The 20,839-nt window shown below is 31.5% G+C and overlaps 1 protein-coding gene across 1 annotated transcript in view; it reads right to left on the bottom strand.

Annotated features, from left to right (window-relative positions):
* Window positions 1–359: 359 nt before the first annotated feature.
* LOC143075437 (vezatin-like) overlaps window positions 360–20,839 on the bottom strand; it is a 45,276-nt gene continuing 24,796 nt past the window's right edge. Inside the window, exons 11-13 of the mRNA XM_076250847.1 lie at window positions 7,598–7,692; window positions 3,093–3,173; window positions 360–1,510 (exon numbers count right to left, since the gene is read on the bottom strand). Coding sequence (XP_076106962.1) covers window positions 521–1,510; window positions 3,093–3,173; window positions 7,598–7,692 — 1,166 coding nt within the window. The 3' untranslated portion in view covers window positions 360–520. The remainder of the gene's footprint in view (window positions 1,511–3,092; window positions 3,174–7,597; window positions 7,693–20,839) is intronic.

Here is a 20,839-nt window from a genome sequence, read left to right as displayed (position 1 = left end):
TTACATCTGATTTTTATAGTTTGTTCTTATGTTGTACTGTTACACAACTGTCCCAAATTAGGGGAGGGTTGGATGCCAGCTAACATGTTTAACCCAGTCAACATTAGGCCTTTAGTTTTCTCATTTGAATTGTTTTACATTTGTCACTTATAGCTGACTATGTGGTATAGGCCTTGATCATTTTTGAAGGCAGTACAGTGACCTATAGTTGTTTATTTCTGTGTCATTTTGTCTTTTATGAAGAAGTGTCTCATTAGCAATCATACCACATCTTTTTTATATGAATTTATTTTCCTGTCTAGTAATTTTTTTATGACTCTTTAATCAATGATTAAATGCCATGTACCACAATAATCATATAAAACTTTTATCTAATAATTTATTATTGCACATTCCCAACAAAACATGATATTTCGGACAAATATTGTTACAGGTATCCATGGTAACACAATCACACATATCAAACATTATCAATGAGATCACTACCTATGTCACATGGTTATATCAAAAACTATCATCATCAATCATTTTTGAGATTAATATCCTCACCACACAAATGTTTCTCAACATCATTTGATTCAAGACTATCATCACTATCATGATTATCATGATTGGCATCATTGCTAACATGATCCCCTTTTAGGCTATCGTTATCATCATAATCATTTTGTAAACTATCATTGAATACTTTGTCCTTTCTAAGACTATCATTATGATCATGATTATGATTATCTTTGAGACTATCATTATCACTGTCATCATGATTAAGACTATCATTATCATTATTTTCATGATCAAGACTATCCTCACTTTTGTCTTCTTCGTCAAAGGAATCATCATCATAGATAAGTTCATCACCCTCATCATCTCCAAAAGTCTGTACATTTAAACCAATCTTTTGTGACTGAGCCACTGCTTGTGCTGCTAACATGGCAGTGAATGACAGATTAGCTCCTGATAATCTTTCTAACCTATCTTCCACACCATCCTGTCTCCCAAGAACAGGAAGTGCTATGAATTGTGGGCCAGTTATAGTTTCTGTACTATTGTTCATCTCATCTTCAGGAGGACAATAAACATACTTCTGTTTTTTAGGTCTAATAATACTTTCAGAATTTTGATTCTTTTCATACTGACTTTGACTGTCAACAGTATTTATTGAATTAAATGTATTAACAGTGATTTCAGAGTTCAAATGTTCTTCATTATTACTACCATGTGTGACTGATTTTTCAGCATTTGTTTTGTCACAATCCTTGACAGGAAATGTTTTTTCTTCCTCCTCTAATTTTACTTTTTGATTTAAATCTTTGTATTGATTATCTGGTTTGGTTTCCTGTAAAGCATGTTCAACTTTATCATTTTCTACATTATTGTGACTTTCGGTTCCTTTTGACTTTTCAAGAGCAGCCTGTTCTCGCTTGGCAGTATCCTGAGCTCTGAAGGATATCACAGATTTTAATTCTGTCAAAACTCTTAATGCTTCTTCTTTTTCTCTCTTCTTCTTTGCCTACAAATATAAAACAATAAAGCTTAAGGTGGCAACTAACACATTGACTAAAATTAATTCAGCTGATTAATTTTCATAAAATTTCTACAAAATTTTTACTTTGATCCTTTAAGCCTTTACTCCATGGAGATTTTTTTTTAAAATACTTGATTCTCATAGGATTTTTTCAATAAATTTTTTTTTATCAGGTTTAAAGTATTAATGCATTACAAAAACAAATATTTCATCAATGAAATTCAAGTCAGATATTCTCATGAATTTTCTTTTCATATTAGATATATTTTTTTAAGTTTGATGCAGACATTTTGTAGTCAAAGCGTTTCAACTGAAGTACTACACAGGCGTCAAAAGGCGTCATTATGGAGTAAAGGGGGTGGCGTCAAAAAGCGTCATTATGGAGGAAAGGGTTAATAAAAATTTCAAAATTTCCAAAAAATTGAACCAGACACATTATCAGAAAAAAATTGGTTGGATATATAGCAGTTTGACAAACACTCATTTTGACAATTGAGAAGCTTCATATTTTCTTCACTGTAGAACGTGATTAAAAAGTTCAGTTGATTTTACACAGAGTTATCTCCCTGTAGTGTTATGTACCACTTTAAATATTTCAAATAATATTAGTTATCTTGGTGTAATCAGGGGTGTACAGAATTTTACACCGTTGTTGAAAATTCATACACCCTGAGGCGCAGCCGAATGGGTGTATGAATTTTCAACAACGGTGTAAAATTCCGTACACCCCTGATTACACCAAGATAACGAATTTATTTCTTATGAACAATTCCTTTACTCATTTTGAAACCAGGATGTAAAATTGTAAAAATGGTAATGGAAAATTTCCAGCGTAATATTTTTTCAATGTCCATGTTGCTGCACATTGTCAAATACTTTTTTACTTTATTTTTGGAAAAATTCAGAAAATTGTTGTGTTCTTTTGAGTTTTCAAAAAAAAAAAAAAAAAAAAAAAAATTTTAAGTTTTTAAATTTTTTTATTTTTTTTTTTTTTTATTTCTTTTTAAGATTAAATTTTTCAAGATTAAATTTTCTTATTGTTATTTTTAAAATTTTTTTTTTTTTTTTTTAAATTTGGGCAAAATTTCATATTTTTTTTAAATTTTGGCAAAATTTTATTTATCCCCGGGTGAACAAGGGTGGGGTGTTATTTACACCGGGGTAGTCAACCAATCAGATTGCAGTATTTTTGCTGCATAAGAAATAAAGAGAACTCTTCAGGTTTGGAGGTATACAAGTGTGGTAACTTTAATATCTCCTATTTAGTAAAAAGATTTATACTTGGCGGAAGTAACTAATATGCCGTCAGGTGGGGTCAGAATAATATCTGATTTATTGAGCTAATAGTGTTGCATGGGTAATTTTTCCTACTGATTTAAACGTTAAATATTTTAATGATAATCAATGTCCATAGCAAAATATTAATAAGAAGTTTTAATTTCTTTTAATTATATCTCTCAAGTTTATTTTGAGATTATGCACTTATCAAGTTATATCTGACTTTAATGTTATTAAAATGAAATTCTTTTGACTGCTGTTTCTTAAACAAAAATGATACAGTTTATACCTTCTCTTCTGGACTAAGGAATTCATCCCAACTATTCTCTATCATGTTCTCTTCATCCTCATCATTGTATGCTTCAAACACCTGTAATATGTTAAGTTTATAATTATATGCAAGAACTTGATAAAACTGATTAAAGATCTGAGGGAGTGCATTTATAATTTGTGGAAAAAATTAAAAAAAAATTTTTCCCTGAATATGCTTGCATAATGTGTCAATTTTTTCTAAACCTGTAGTTTGAAAACCAGCAACCTATAAATTTTTCAATTCCAAAATTTAGGGTTTTATTTAAGTACAAAAGGTTTAAAGATACTTAGATAAGGCGGCCTAAAAAAAATGAGATTAATTCATTGAAAAACTTCACCATTTCCTAAAATTATGCTCCTATCAATTCAAAGCATCTATAAATATATTATTAACACAATTTTAGTATTGTAAGATGACACACCATGAGAACACAACCCTTCTAAGTATTCTACAGATATCTCTCATAATTAGAAGAACCATTTACCATCATGTGTGATTGACTGTACCACCATTTTAATTCAAACATTTTAGCAGGAATTATACAACTTTAGATAATTTTTTTTGAATTGTGACAATTACTTCAATAATTCAATATGTGAAGTTGACCAATGATACAGGAGTTATGGGTTATGACCTTATTGTTCCACCAATGATACAGTAGTTATGGGTTATGACCTTATTGTTCCACCAATGATACAGGAGTTATGGGTTATGACCTTATTGTTCCACCAATGATACAGTAGTTATGGATTATGACCTTATTGTTCCACCAATGATACATGAGTTATGGGTTATGACCTTATTGTTCCACCAATGATACAGTAGTTATGGGTTATGACCTTATTGTTCCACCAATGATACAGTAGTTATGGGTTATGACCTTATTGTTCCACCAATGATACAGGAGTTATGGGTTATGACCTTATTGTTCCACCAATGATACAGTAGTTATGGATTATGACCTTATTGTTTCACCAATGATACATGAGTTATGGGTTATGACCTTATTGTTCCACCAATGATACAGTAGTTATGGATTATGACCTTATTGTTCCACCAATGATACAGGAGTTATGGGTTATGACTATCATTGAACCTCTTTAAAAGACCATTTGACTGAAATCTCTCAATCACAGCAGTTATGGGACGATGACTATTTTGGGAATATTGTGACAATAACACCTTGTGAAAGAAACTCATTTGTTACCTTTTGACAGAAAGTTCGCATGCTTATTTCAATTGTTTGCTATCATGTATAGTTAACCATATTGTTCCACCATTTTGACTTCACAAATTTTACAAGAGTTATGGGACTTTAACCTTATTTTGATCATCATACGGTCCGAGACCACAATTTATTTGTAATTCTTTTAGAACATAAATGAAAATTAAAAAAATCCCACCTGCGCTTTTTCAATGAAATTTTTACAGTGTGTTGTACTACTTTTGGGACAAATTATATCAAAATTATAGAAAACTTCATCAGCTCTAACTCAAAATATGGACATTTTTTAACAGTGTAATTTCACCCCCCTACTTACAATTTGAGGCATAAAACATGGAGAAATAAATTTAGAAGGGGTATAAAAAATATTGGCAAGTAACCCACTGTCAACACTAGGGACTATATTTGTGGACAACGAAAATCATGGGACGACAATTGTGGTCTCGGACCATACCATAATGACGTTTATTGCAACACACAATATTATAACTCCATATTTTGTCTAACGTACAATAATGACACATATTGTGACACACAACAAATATAATTGTTGAGATTATCGCGGGAACATAACCTTCCAACTATTGTACATGTCTATTGTCGACGTTGTATTGTCAGTGACGTCGCCTTGGGTGGAAATACGTACTTGTATATTAAATGAATGGCTGAACAGTTGTTGTAATATTGTTGCCTGAACTATCTTCTATATCTATGGTGCCTTGTTTAATGGATCTTGATCAATTGAAATCAGTCGGATCGGGGAACAGAAGCGCTGTTACTAAATTATTCTGTAGATTAGATGAAGCCAAGGAAAATACGAATTTCCATGAAGAAGAAGTCATTGCAACACTCGGAAAACTAGTTCAAAAACAAACTTTGTTTGAGAACTTTAACGAACAAATTCTAAAGTTAACAGAACCGGAAAATGTGGAAAATGAGATAATAGATTCAGATGAATATTCAGTGGATATGGAAACAAAGATTCGGCACATACGTAAGTTCATTCAAAATGTCAAAACACCGCACTCTCGTCATCTTGAATCTCATACAACAACCCACACATTAAATCAAGAAACTACACTGTTTATTACAACACACAACATAGCCAACCCACACAACCCACAGTAGTTTGAGAACCCGTCTATACAAGCCAGTCACACGTTCAACACACAGCAAAGTACATTTTCGTCAGCTAGTAGTCACCGCCTACCCAAACTTTCGCTTCCAATATTCACAGGCAACATCTTAGAATGGCAAACTTTCTGGGACTCATATGAGTCGGCCGTACACCTTAACTTGTCACTTACAAATGTACAAAAATTCAATTACTTGAAAGCACAGCTTCAACATGAACCGTTAGGATCAATTACAGGTTTCTCACATACAAATGTAAACTACAATACATGCAGGCATTATTAGAAATCTCTTTGCTTAGAAATCAACTTACAAGCCTACGAAGTTTTTACGATAAAATGGAAAGTTACGTCAGGGGATTAGAAGCTTTGGGTCAGACTCAGGAAACATACAGCACTCTTCTTGTTCCCATTATTATGAACAAATTACCCAGTGAAGTCAGACAACATCTCACGCGAGAACATAGAACAAAAACTTGGGTATTACAGGACCTCTGTAAAAGCATTTTAGATAAGATCAATATAATGGACGCAGGACAAGAGATAGAGTCATCACACCTTTTGCCCACAACATCAGCTTTCTTTGCTGGAGCGAAATCGCGGAATTCGATACAAAACATTAACAAATCTATTGTTAATATCAAGAATATTGAGACAAGACCTTGTGTTTTTTGCCATGAAATACATGCACCCACCCATTGCAGTAAAATACCCAACACAGAATCCCGTATGAACATAGTAAAATGAGATAAGTTATGCTTTAACTGCCTTGGTAACCACAGACTTAACGAATATAAATCTGAGAACACATGAAGATATTGTAACAGAAAACACCATACAAGCTTATTTAAAGCCCATAAAACAAACAACATAAAACCAGGTAATGAAGAAAGCGATAGAAATGGAGGTAATACCTCAATGCATACGAATTTCCTCGCAAATGATAACCAGATCAGCAACCCGCTAAAACAGCCATCTTTGAATTCAACAAACTTTAACCTCGTAAATGATAGTCATACAACAGAACAAGATACTACCATTTTGTATTCACAATCGACAGAATCGCGATCAACTGTACTTTTGAAAACTGCTGTAGCTCATGTAGGGTTGAATCAGTTCTACATCGACACAAATATTCTCCTGGATGAAGGAGCACAAAGATCGTTTTTAACCAAGACTTAGCAAAAAACTTAACTTACAGATAGAAGGAACACAAAGATCGTTTTTAACCAAGACTTAGCAAAAAACTTAACTTATAGATAGAAGGAACAGAGATAATGTCTTACGTGAAACGTTTAGACATGACAACAGTCTATTTAAAAACCGATACAGGACATATAATGCCAATCAAAGTACTGATAATACCACTGATTGCCATGCCACTGAAGAATTACATGCGTAATATTGATACACAGTATGGATATTTAAATGGTTTGAAGTTTAGCGCACACAATGACACAGCAAGATTCATTTGAGATATCGTTGCTGGTAGGCGCAGATCACTACTGGGACATTGTAGAAGACCATATAGTACGGGGAAACGGTCCGACAGCCGTGAAATCTAAGATCGGATATATGCTTTCAGGACCTACATACCGTAAAGAGATCGTCACGTCAAACAATAACACGCTTAATATTTCACACGCTGCTGTAGAATACAATCTAGAGAGACATCGAAAATTGGAGTCAATAGGTTATTATAGTAAGGAGATAGACAAAGACGATGATGCATGTATTAAATCCTATCAGGACAGATCAATTGAGTTATGTGCACGTGGAATTAAACATTTCGCTATGCTACCAGGGAAACGAGATGCTGATGATTTATCTACAAATTTAACCGTTACGAGGAGAAGGACAGAAAATGTCACTTCAAGACTCGCTCAAATTCCAGATATGTTGAAGGGAGACATTATACAAGAACAGAAAAGACGGCGATTCAGAAAGAAGGTGACTGAAATCACAGAAACTTCAAGAAAAGACAATCCTGATCATCCAGTACATAGGAAATCGAGCATCACTCGTATCAGAATTGTTAATGACTGCATTTACAGCACACTGGGGACTTTGCCTTACAGCATAGACATCTTGTTAACAATTTATTTAATAGTCATTTCCAATACCTCATCTTCTATAACAGGATCTTCAAGTCCACACTGTTTAAGAGGTTTTGGTTCTAATGGCTTTATGGTTTCAGTCTTTACACTGTCTTTCTGAACTGAAAATAGTAAATAAATTCTTTATTGCGCTAGATCACTTTATAATTAATCTTATCTAGAAAAAAAATAAAAAATAAATAAAAGCAATAAAAAATAAATAATGGCATAAAAATTGGTTAACACTTTAAATTTATGGTTTATGGCATGAAAGACTTAATATCTTTCAATTACTTTCTGTATGCAAATTTCAATTACGGTAACAGTATTGAAAAGAAATCAAAGGTATACATAAAATAAATAAAAAATATGACGGTAATATAATGACATATGTTACATTGACTTACATGATCTTATTCAGTCAAGCATGTTTCTATTATCATTGATACAAAATGCTTGATAACATAGATGACATAAAACTGCATGTTTTCAATATGTATTATATGTCTCTGAATTATTTTTTGAAAAAAATAACAAAAAAATATTTTTTCATCAATTATAAAACATCATCTGTTTCCAAACCCAGATGGTGAAGGAAAACATTAGAACAAACCTAAGCCATTATCACAAAAAAAGATCACAAGACTAAAATTGATTGTAAGTTAAAATAGGTTCAATCTAGGAACAGTACAAGTCAATATATATATTCCTGGTTCAATCAGTAATATTTCAGTAAATAAAAGTGATAATGCATTTTTTCACGATTTTCAGTTTAAGTTCAACTAAGTTGTATAAAAGTAAAGAAAACTGAAATGCTGAGTCTGCATAATCATTCAAAGATTTGTTAATGTGAAAAATGGTAACATCTCCGTGTTCTCAAAATATCTGAATAAGCTGTTTTTGATAAAACATACATAAAAATAAGGAGATGTGGTTTGATTGCCAATAAGACAACTATCCACTAAAGTTCAAATGAAGTGGATGTAAGCAATTATAGGCAACCAAAAAGCCTTCAGCAATGAGAAAAACCCATACTGTATACCGGTAGTCGGCTATAAAAGGTCCAACTTAAAAAATATGAATAAATTTAATTGAGAAAACTGAAGGCCTAAATTATAACAAAACAATTTACGAAAAACAAATATGACAGACAAGAACCAACAACAACCACTGGACTATAGGCTCCTGGCTTTAGACAGGCTCATAAATAATGTGGTGGGGTTAAACACAAAATAAGAACAAACTATAAAATTCAGTTCAATAGGGCTTACTCATCAGATGGATACAAAGAAGAAAAATATCTCACAAAAACAAAGACCATTTGTAGCATGGTATTTATATACCCCTAACAACAAAAAAGACACAAAGTACACATCTGAGACTACTTGCACCTAAGACTAAAATATGCTGTTTTTGACAAATAAGAAAAAAATCACACACCTAATTAAATAGGCATTTAAAATGTCAGAATGTGAATATATATGTTCAAACTCTTTTAGGTAATATTTTAGTAGCAATAAACAAAAGAACTATGTCAATTGGACATGCTTTGATACTATATCTGCCCTTGAATTTTTACTTGATAACATTTTCGTTCGCTTTGGAGATTCTGTATATCGTCAGGTTATCAGAATTTCAATGGGGACTAACTGTGCACCGCATATTGCAGACCTGTTTTTGTTTTGCTATGAGTTACAATTTATGACAAAAATCAGCAAAGACCCATCAAAACAACATCTGATACACAAATTTAATAATACTTTTAGATATTTGAATGATATCTTGGCTCTCAATAATGAGGACTTCAGTATTTATACTAAAGAAATTTATCCTGTTGAACTTACTTTAAATAAAACTAATACTAACAATGAGCATTGCCCTTTCCTCGATCTTGATATCTATATCATTAACGGAAAGCTTAATACACAACATTTATGATAAAAGAGGTGATTTTTCAATTCCTATCGTTAATTATCCATTTTTAAATGGTGACGTTCCCTTGCCCTTTGTACAGAGATGGATTAATTCATCAAAAAATTGAATTCTTGGGAAAGGGCTATAACTGAACAACGAGAAAACCAAAAATCGTGAAAATTGAACTTGACCTTCATTTAGTTACAGGAAACAACATATCTAAATCTGAAAAAAATTCTTCAAAGTAAATATGCAATTTTTTGTTGAGCCTGCTACTTTTGTTGCAGAAAGCTTGACATAGGGATAGTGATGCAGCGGTGGTGGTTGCAGCGCGTTAGCTAACTTCTTAAAAGCTTTATTTTAGAAGGTGGAAGATCTGGATGCTTCATACTTTGTATATAGATGCCTTGTGTTACAAAGTTTCTGTCTGTCACATGGTCAATGTCCTTGACCCCATTTTCATGGTTCGGTGACTACTTGAAAAAATGTTAAGATTTTTTGTAATGTTAATTTCTCTCTTATTATGAGTAATAGGATAACTATATTTGATATGTGCATACCTTGCAAGGTCTTCATGCCCGTCAGACAGTTTTGACTTGATCTCAACCTCATTTCATGGATCAGTGAACAATGTTAAGTTTTGGTGGTCACGTCCATATCTCAGATACTATAAGCAATAGGTCTAGTATATTTGGTGTATGGAAGGATTGTAAGGTGTTTATGTCCAACTGGCAGGTGTCATCTGACCATAACCTCATTTTCATGGTTCAGTGGTTATAGTTAAGTTTTTATGTTTTGGACTTTTTTTCTTATACTATATGCAATAGGCCTACTATATTATGTGTATGGAAATAATTTATGATGTTGTACATGTCAAGCAATAGGTCAACTAAATTTAGTGTTTTGAATGATTGTAGGGTGTACATGTATTGCTCGTTTGGTTTATATGACCTTGACCTCATTTTCTTGGATCATGTTAAGTTTATGTGATAGTTGTAGAAAAGCTTTATATTTAGGACTATCAACATAATATCAAAGGTTAGTAAATTTACAGAAGGCGAAAATTTCAGCGTGTGCACTCTTTTTTTCAAAAGTAATAAACTTTAACATCTGGTTCAATACAAAACTGATGATTGAATGTAAAATATCATTCAATAACAAAAACTGAACATGCAGTTTCTCTCTATCGAATAAGGTTTCCATGTAAAACACAAAAGAGAATATATCCGTAAAAATTGTCATTCAAGGATAATTATAACTCTGATAAGGAGTAGAGTAACAATTTTATATCTTGTCCAGCTGATAATTTTTTGTTGCTGATAGTTTCTCTCCATCTGTTATCATACTATAGTTTCTGTAAAAAATCACAAAAATATCATTTACAGGAAATAAACTGACAATTTCAGCCATGTTGACTTTTTTTTAGATCTTGTCCTCTATGAACAATTTTTCTATTGCCAGTTTCTCTCTATCTTCTATAAGTTTCTGCAAAATACACAAAAATTGGTACAGAATTTCATTCTAGACCTCAACTGATCATGCTTTTGGCTATCCTGATATCTGAAGGTTGTATTTCACTAAATATTTCAGTGTATTCAGTTTCTCTATATCTTTAGTAGTTTCCACTAAAACATAAAAATAGGTAAAAAAATATCTTTTTTTTTAACTTCTATAATAATTTAGGCCTTAGTAGATCTTTTCCTGTTGATAATTTTCTATTAAAATATGATTGCTCTCTATCTATTGTAGTCTTCAGATAGCCAAAATTGCCAGAAAAAATTGATACAAATTTATTTTCAATGAATAATTTTTCTAATATTGTTATTATAGTGTTTTGTAAACAAAATGTATGTCAATTAATTTAATCAGCGGATTATTCCTTGGGTAGTCAGTGGATTGCAGCGGATTATTCCCTGGGAAGTCAGTGGATTGTAACAGGGTACCTCAAGAAAAGCTTGGAATCTTTATGGTTTATGTAACAAGCATTATTTGATGAATAAAATTATCATGTTGTTAAAATTTTTTTTTAAAAAATTGTCATCAAAGGGCAACAACTCATATAAGGCGTTATCTGAAAGTTTTGGTCAAATAAACAGGAGGTAGATCTTCATATTCTGAACATATCTGTCTTGTCAAATTTTCTCTATCTATAACAGTTTACCAGATAACAGACAATACATGTACTTACATTTTATCCCTCAGTTCTTTTTATAAATTTGGGGCTAGTTGGCTGGTTGGCAGGTGGGATCATAGGTCAAATTTTAACAAAATACCTCTAAGATGATTGTGGTCAACTGTGGTTCCAATTTGCCCAGTAGTTTCAGAGGAGAAAATTTTTATAGAAGTTAACTGACAGCTGACCACCGACAACGGATGTAAGTGATCAGAAAAGGTCACATTGACCTAAGGACCAGGTGAGCTTAAAAAATAAATAAAAAAATACAACAACTTGCATGTGCTTCTGTTGTACTTAGGTGAGGTTTTGGAATTTGTGTCAGATGTTCGAACTCCTTGGTGTTCTTCCATACGATACAAGGTAACTTATTTTGCCCCATAACACCTATTTATCTTTCAGTATAAGACTTAAAAAGGTCTTTTGACAAAATTAAAGCAGATTCTTGATTTTCTTTCTTTTGATTTGAGACCAAAATAACACCAATGCAAATATAAGGTAAAAGTCTGAGTCAGCCTTTACACGCCATATTTTATAAATCAAATATCTCGAAAAGGAACTCCATGACCTGCTTTTGCTGATCCTTAACTTATACTCTTCCAGCTTATAGTATCAATTTTAAATTCTTGATTTATTTAATTTCATCTCAGATCACCTAAGTACATCCTTAAATCTTTACATTGTTTAACAGAACTTAATTGTTCATAAAACCCTATGCAGGAGGAAAACAAGATTCACCTTATGAATTGAATTTGGGTTTTTGAGAATTTAATTGAAAATAAAGCAAGTGATGAATCACTTTTTGCGTTCAACTTTTATTATATTTACAGATCTTTGATAACTATTCATTTTGAATCTGTTTTGAATTTCTAAGTAGATCAAATTTCAATAATTATCATATCTTCATATATTTTAGAATACTTATTTATTGTTTCATATTTCTATTAAATATTTATACTTACAAAATAAATGTGAAATTCGTTTTCAAATAAATAAAACATTTTCCGCAAGTAATGTTTTATTTATTTGAAAACGAATTTGACATTTATTTTGTAAGTATAAATATTTAATAGAAATATGAAACAATAAATTAGTATTGAATTTTGGTTTTTGAAAATTTATTTGAAAATTAAAGCAAGCGATGAATCACTTTTTGAGTTCATTTTTTATTATATTTTAATTATATTTGCCCCAAGTAATGTTTTATTTATTTGAAAAAGAATTTGACATTTATTTTGTAAGTATAAATATTTAATAGAAATATGAAACAATAAATTAGTATTGAATTTTGGTTTTTGAAAATTTATTTGAAAATTAAAGCAAGCGATGAATCACTTTTTGAGTACATTTTTTATTATATTTTAATTAAATTTTCCGCAAGTAATGTTTTATTTATTTGAAAAAGAATTTCACATTTATTTTGTAAGTATTAATATTTAATAGAAATTTGAAACAATAAATTAGTATTGAATTTGGGTTTTTGAAAATTTTACACAAGCAATATGTAACCAGATGCTCCGCAGGGCGCAGCTTTATACGACTGCAGAGGTTGAACCCTGAACGGTTGGGGCAAGTATGGACATAACATTCAAGCTGGATTCAGCTCTAAATTTGGATTGTGATTAAATAGTTGACACAGCATAGGTTTCGGACACAGAATGAATGTGGTCTTACTCTAATGAACTTAGAATATTTTTTTGCCTTTGAGCAATTCACTATGCTGTTGAATATTAATCCTCTCAAAAAAATGTTTGAAGAAATTTTCTTTTTATTTGTGAAATCTGAAATGAGAAAAATTTAACCCCCCCCCCCATTTTTTTTTCACATCCCCCTTTCCCTTTTTCCAAAACTGATCTCAATTCAAATTTCTAATGGAGTTTGCAACAATAACTACTCATTTAAATACATCATAAAAAATTAAAATGTAACAAAAGGTGCTTGTTATCACTGAATGGTAAAGATTGTTTTAATTTATCAGTTGGTAGTAAATGTGAATATACATTGAATATACATTGTATATTGTATAAAACAATGATTTAAGTTGATTCAACTACTATTCTGGACAAAGAAAGATAACTCCAATCAATTGAAAATTTCTTGCTATTGCACAATATTGTGCAATTAGATATTTCTTGCTATTGCGCAATACTGTGCAATTGAAAATATTTGCTATTGCACAATACTGTGCAATTGAAGATTTCTTGCTATTGTGCAATACTGAGCAATTGAAAATTTTTTGCTATTGCACAATACTGTGCAATTGAAGATTTCTTGCTATTGCTGAATACTGTGCAATTGAAAATTTCTTGCTATTGCACAATACTTAATATAATAATTTTGGATCCTGATTTGAACCAACTTGAAAACTGAGCCCATAATCAAAAATCTAAGTACATGTTTAGATTCAGCATATCAAAAAAGCCCAAGAATTCAATTTTTGTTAAACTTAGTTTAATTTTGGACCCTTTGGACTTTAACGTAGACCAATTTGAAAACGGGACTAAAAATTAAGAATCTACATACACAGTTAGATTTGGCATATCAAAGAACCCCAATTATTCAATTTTTGATGAAATCAAACAAGTTTAATTTTGGACCCCGGTTTGGACCAACTTGAAAACTGGGCCAATAATCAAAAATCTAAGTACATTTTTAGATTCAGCATATCAAGGAACCCCAAGGATTCATTTTTTGTTAAAATCAAACTAAGTTTAATTTTGGACCCTTTGGACCTTAATGTAGACCAATTTGAAAACGGGACCAAAATTTAGGAATCTACATACACAGTTAGATTCGGCATATCAAAGAACCCCAATTATTCAATTTTTGATGAAATCAAACAAAGTTCAATTTTGGACCCTTTGGGCCCCTTATTCCTAAACTGTTGGGACCAAAACTCCCAAAATCAAACCCAACCTTCCTTTAGTGGTCATGAACCTTGTGTTTTAATTTCATAGATTTCTATTTACTTATACTAAAGTTATGGTGCGAAAACCAAGAATAATGCTTACTTGGGCCCTTTTTGGCCCCTAATTCCTAAACTGTTCAGACCTCAACTCCCAAAATCAATCCCAACCTTCCTTTTGTGGTCATACACCTTGTGTCAAAATTTCATTGATTTCTATTAACTTAAACTAAAGTTATTGTGCGAAAACCAAGAATAATGCTTATTTGGGCCCTTTTTTGGCCCTTAATTCCTAAACTGTTTGAACTAAAACTCCCAAAATCAATCCCAACCTTCCTTTTGTGGTCATAAACCTTGTGTAAAAATTTCATAGATTTCTATTTACTTAAACTAAAGTTATAGTGCGAAAACCAAGAAAATGCTTATTTGGGCCCTTTTTGGCCCCTAATTCCTAAAATGTAAGGACCAAAACTCCCAAAATCAATCCCTACCTTCCTTTTGTGGTCATAAACCTTCTGTTAAAATTTCATAGATTTCTATTCACTTTTACTAAAGTTAGAGTGCGAAAACTAAAAGTATTCGGACGACGACGATGACACAGACGACGACGACGCGAATGTCATACCAATATACGACCAAAAAAATTTCAATTTTTGCGGTCGTATAAAAATAAATAGGGTTTAAGTTAATTAATTCTGTGGGCGAAGTACACAAGCAATATATATAAAAACAAGAATGTGTCCTCAGTACACGAATGCCCCACTCGCACTATCATTTTCTATGTTCAGTGGACCGTGAAATTGGGGTAAAATCTCTAATTTGGCATTAAAATTAGAAAGATCATATCATAGGGAACATGTGTACCAAGTTAGAAGTCGATTGGACTTCAACTTCATCAAAAACTACCTCGACCAAAAACTTTAACCTGAAGCGGGACAGACGGACGAACGAACGGACGCACGGACGGACGAACGGATGCACAGACCAGAAAACATAATGCCCCTCTACTATCGTAGGTGGGGCATAAAAAAAATAGGGTTTAATAATTATTATATTTCTGTGGGTGAAGCTCATTGTTTTTTTTTCTTGGGTTGCTAATACATACATTTGAAACATATAACAGACTCAGGTTGAAGACTTGCAGCTTTCAAAAATCAATTTCTATATGAATTTAACACTACTGTAAATGATCTATTGGAGGTACATCAAAATAACACTGTAAAAATAAGCTGATATAATTTAATTCAATGTAATAATGTACAAATAAACAGGTATTATTTAGTAGGCTAGTCTCTGATAGAAATAGAAATCAACTATTATAAGTCATGTGTATAACTATTCCCTTTTGGTTCATTTTGTTGAAAACTTTTTATTCTATTTATACGTATTAATTTTGTCTCGGTCAATATTATGCACAAGTTCAAGTACCATAGTTTTGCTGATCTTAGTTTTTGGCCTATATTTTGTCAATCTAATTGCAATTTATAATTAAACTGTGGATTACAAAGCTCAAACCTTTCTTTGGTCATTAATTCAAGCCTTGAATATATTCCCAAGGTTTCATCACTAACCTCTGAACTATTAATAACTCAAGACGGTTCAGGGTGGGACTCCTTTGTTTAGAAGCAAAAACATTGAAAACAAATTTTAGTATCCTGCAAGGAGACATCACATGATTATATGGAACATTAAAATGGGGGGAGGGGGACTAAAAGTGATATGTTTGGATTAACCTATTACATCTTTTATGACGCAGGTGTCAAAGCAAAAAAATAAAATAGCTTTTCAAGACATCATAATTATTTGGTCGACCATATTAACTACCCAATATGATCAATAACAGAATTATAATGGAAAAATTTGTGTTTTGATATTTGTATCAATTATTTACACTTCAATATTACATTAATTATTTAAATGTAAAAATCCCCAGAATGCTTTACATTTATGAAATAATTAGCATAAATATAAATATATATAGCTTGTGTCATTTTGTAAAAAATCTAAAGAACAGGAACTTCTAATCAAAATGTTGTTCACACTATATGCTAGAAGTCCATTTTGGATGAACATGGTGGCAGGTCCAACAAGTGCATACCTATCTATCGTGATGAACATTATTGTTTTTGTGGCTTTATTTGATAAGAAGATAAAAACACCTTCAACAGTTATCATGCAGGGACTTGCTCTGGCAGACGGCTTCACAGCATTATGCACTTATGGATTGGAGCCTTTGTTTGCAACAAAGTATGAACAGGTCGGCATACCTGGAAAAGCAAACTTAATAGATATGTATGGGCCATCGATGTCAATAGAGGAAACCAAAGAGCTTGTTTATCTTCAGTTTCCATACTGTCTGTTACATTACTGCCTGACCAATCTCGCAGATACATTCCATCTGATATCTATATTGCTAACCATGTTTCTTGGAGTACAGAAACTTATTGCAGTGGCATGTCCAATATGGAGCAGGACAAAGATGACTGTAATAGGATCAATGATAGTGTGTGGCATGTGCTTTATGTTTTCCTTTGTTTTAAATATTCCTAGGATACTTGTTGTCAGCCTAAGTGAGGGGACAGAAGGCACCTGTTTGATATCGAAACCCAATGAAATGATTGAAAAGTATGTACTAACATATTATCCTATCCTCTTCACGATCATTTTAACCATTGCAGTAATGGCTATGCTAGCATCTACATGTTATATTATAGTAATATTATGCCGTAGAAAATATATTCGTGGACATGCTACTGCTTCAAAATCTGAAAAGAAGTCGTGCACACTGATTGTATGTGTGATGATTGTTTTTCTGCTGTCAGAAATTCCACGACTTTCCCTTAATGCTTCCGTGTTCCACACTTTTAGATCAGATGTGGATAAGGATAATATGGCTTTGTACAGAGTTGGTAAAGAAGTAGAGATAAAATCCTTCTCGTGCCTGACAGGCATCGCTAAAACACTTGTTGAGAAAGCAAAGGTACAACAGAATATGAGTATCGAAAGTGACGAATCATGTGTTACTGGATTGATGGATTTACCACAATACTGGAGAGAGTTAACACATGAATTCATGTCTATTACAGAGAAGTGTTTTATTTTGGATGCCCTGAGAGACAAAATCAAGCCAAGCTATTACAGAGAGTTATTGTCATATGTATATGGAAAGATCCTAAATTCAGAGAAAGCTCTTCATAATAACAAACAACTGTTTTTAAGAAATACCATCATTTTATACTGCAATGGATTTAATAAACCCATGTTACAAGATCTGTTAGATTACTTTCTTAAAGATTTGGACTGTTACCAAAATGTAGAATTGGTTGAACGTTCAGCCATCATGATACTAGGGTCTACACCCTACAGTGAACCAATGAATTATATACTGAATATCATATGGGGACAAAGTGACTTCAGTTTGAAAAATCTGAAAATCCTTATCGAAATTTTAAAACTTTCTATGATAATTGGCTGCGCCTCAAACTTTTTTATCTATATAGTAATGAGTCAAAATCTTAGAGAAACTTTTAAAACAAAGTTTAAGATCTGGCAATGACATAGATGAAGAATATATTGGAAGAAAACTGAGAAGAATAGAAATTGAAGAAGTCTTCTGATTGGATAAGATCTCAACTAAATAATTAGATTTATAAAATTGAACATTTCAAAGTGTCTGACAGGATCTTGGTCCTGTGTCTGCCCTATAGGATGGAACATTACACGCTGACACCACACCATGACAATTAACTATATACATATATATATATATAATTTTATTTATAGTGCAACCTTATATAACATTTTTACATACATTAATACAAAGTCAATCAGCCAGCCTTCAAAGACTTATGAAGCACTGTCAATTAATATCTAAAATTAGGCCAGGATTTTTTAATTTATTGGTTTACGGATCCGCCGATCCGATTTTGCTGATTTCCAGAATAAAAATAAAATTCACTTTTCACGCTTTTTTATTCCCGCCGACCTTAACAAATGCATTATCCCTGAAAAATAATTAAAATATTTTTTTTCCTGAAATGAAATGCATTAATCACTAACAAAATTGACAACACTTTCTGGTGTGAAAAAAAACCCTTCCAGTTTACGTTTCTAAATATAGACAAATCAATTATAACTGACCTTGAAATGTCGTTTGCGCAAATAATTTTGCGGAACGAAACTTGTGTTTAAAACCAATTACACAATAAGTTCGTTTACTTTATTTGTCATCAGTCCGTAAGATGCATCATCTCATAGAAATAGACTTGTCCAAATGTGGACAGGGTGAAGGCATCAAATTAAAGAACTGAATATTAACAAATCATTAGGAATTTTCTTGTTTTTATAGGTAATAAAAAAATGTCGTTCATTTGGATAAAAAAACGGGAATGCAAGACAACAGATTAACCCGATATCGTTTTTCCAGTGGACGATTCTATTAGGTTTTTGACACGTGTGTTGAAACTTATTTTCGTACGACGTTTATGCATTTTTTCTTTATCAGTTTTCGTGCTTGAAGATCATTATTTACCAAGTTTTCTGGAATTGATTAAGAGCTACGCGAATCTATTTTTCTTGTTTCTGAAATGATGATTTAATTTCGTCTTTGTCCGTGCATCCCCTTTTTTTTTACTGTAAATTACTAGACAATGTCATGCGTAGTTTATAACAGCTGAGCAATAATATTTCATCGAACTAAAATTTTAGAAATGATGATAAAATAGCATAACAAACATATTGCTAGAAAGGTGAAATAAATATTGATTTTGCATATTTTTTTGTCTTCAAAGATGATTTTTTTTCTTTTTTTTTTCCCGACCGACCGACCCGACTTTTTCATGGGGAAAATCCGTAAACCAACAAATTAAAAAACTGTGGCCTTAGCGCTGATATCAAAAATATGAAATTTATACTTCAAGAACGTTTTTGAACAAGATTATCTATATATGTCATGTTGAGAAAGTAACTAAGTTTTGATTTTTGAAATATTGAATCTATAGTTTGACACTAGTTTACAGTCAGTACTTAGAAATTTAACGAGTATTTTGTCATCAGAAAGAACGGAAGGTCTATGTTGTTATGTTGCTGAAAGTCAGCAAAGGCATTGTTTCTTTCACACAAATATAAAGGACATTGAACTAAAAATGTTTTTCATCCTCAAATAGACATGTGTACACTGGATGTTAATTATTTATTTTTCAATATACTGAAGATAATTCTCAAAAAATTATATACTGACTAATTTATACTGAGACATTCTTTTAATTTCCACATTTATATAAGCAACACTGGAGTTATTTTACATGAAATCAATAAATTGTTGCAAATAAATATATTTGTTTAAAATGTTTACTCTGTAAGATTCTCATGTAAATGTAAGATCACAAGGTGTTTAATTTTAATTTAATAGTACATTTTATGAACTCATTTACAATTCTATAAAACTAAAAAAAATGCAGTAATTTCTCCAAAGCAAAAACAAAATGTAGTTCTGTTTCCTGCCTTCATATTTAAATCTGTATGCCTACCCTAACACATTTTATGAACAAGTAAGTAATGTTAAAATCCAGAATATTTTCCTTTATTGTCTTTATAAAATCTTTTTCAAAATAAAATTATTTTACCTACCGTCCTATCCTTCTTTTTCTCTGCCAGGAGGCATGAAACAAGTGCATATATTTTTTGGTATAATTACATTATTGAAACCTTTACAATGATGGTATGTCTATATAAGTAAGTACCTATGCACTTCACTGTTATTTTGATTGATTGATTGGTGTTTAGCACCACTTTCAGTACTATTGGCTATTTCATGGCAGTCTGTTTTTATAGGTGTCTGTTATTAGTCAAATGTATGTATTAGCAACCCAAGAAAAAAACTATGAGCTTCACCCACAGAAATATAATAATTAACCCTATTTTTTTTATATATTGCTTGTGTACTTTGCCCACAGAATTAATTAACTTTATTTATTTTTACATATTGCTTGTGTAAAATTTTCAAAAACCTAAATTCAATACTAATTTATTATTTAATAGAAATATGAAACAATCAATTAGTAGTGATTTTGGGTTTTTGAAAATTTATTTGAAAATTCAAGCGATGAATCACCTTTTGCGTTAAATTTTTATTATATTTTTATTATATTTGCCGCAAGTAATGTTTTATTTATTTGAAAAAGAATTTCACATTTATTTTGTAAGTATAAATATTTAATAGAAATATGAAACAATAAATTAGTATTGAATTTGGGTTTGAAAATTTTACACAAGCAAT

The sequence above is a fragment of the Mytilus galloprovincialis genome, chromosome 1 (genome assembly GCF_965363235.1).
Source record: "Mytilus galloprovincialis chromosome 1, xbMytGall1.hap1.1, whole genome shotgun sequence".
Lineage (NCBI taxonomy): Eukaryota > Metazoa > Mollusca > Bivalvia > Mytilida > Mytilidae > Mytilus > Mytilus galloprovincialis.
This window is presented reverse-complemented; position numbering and strand designations above follow the sequence as displayed.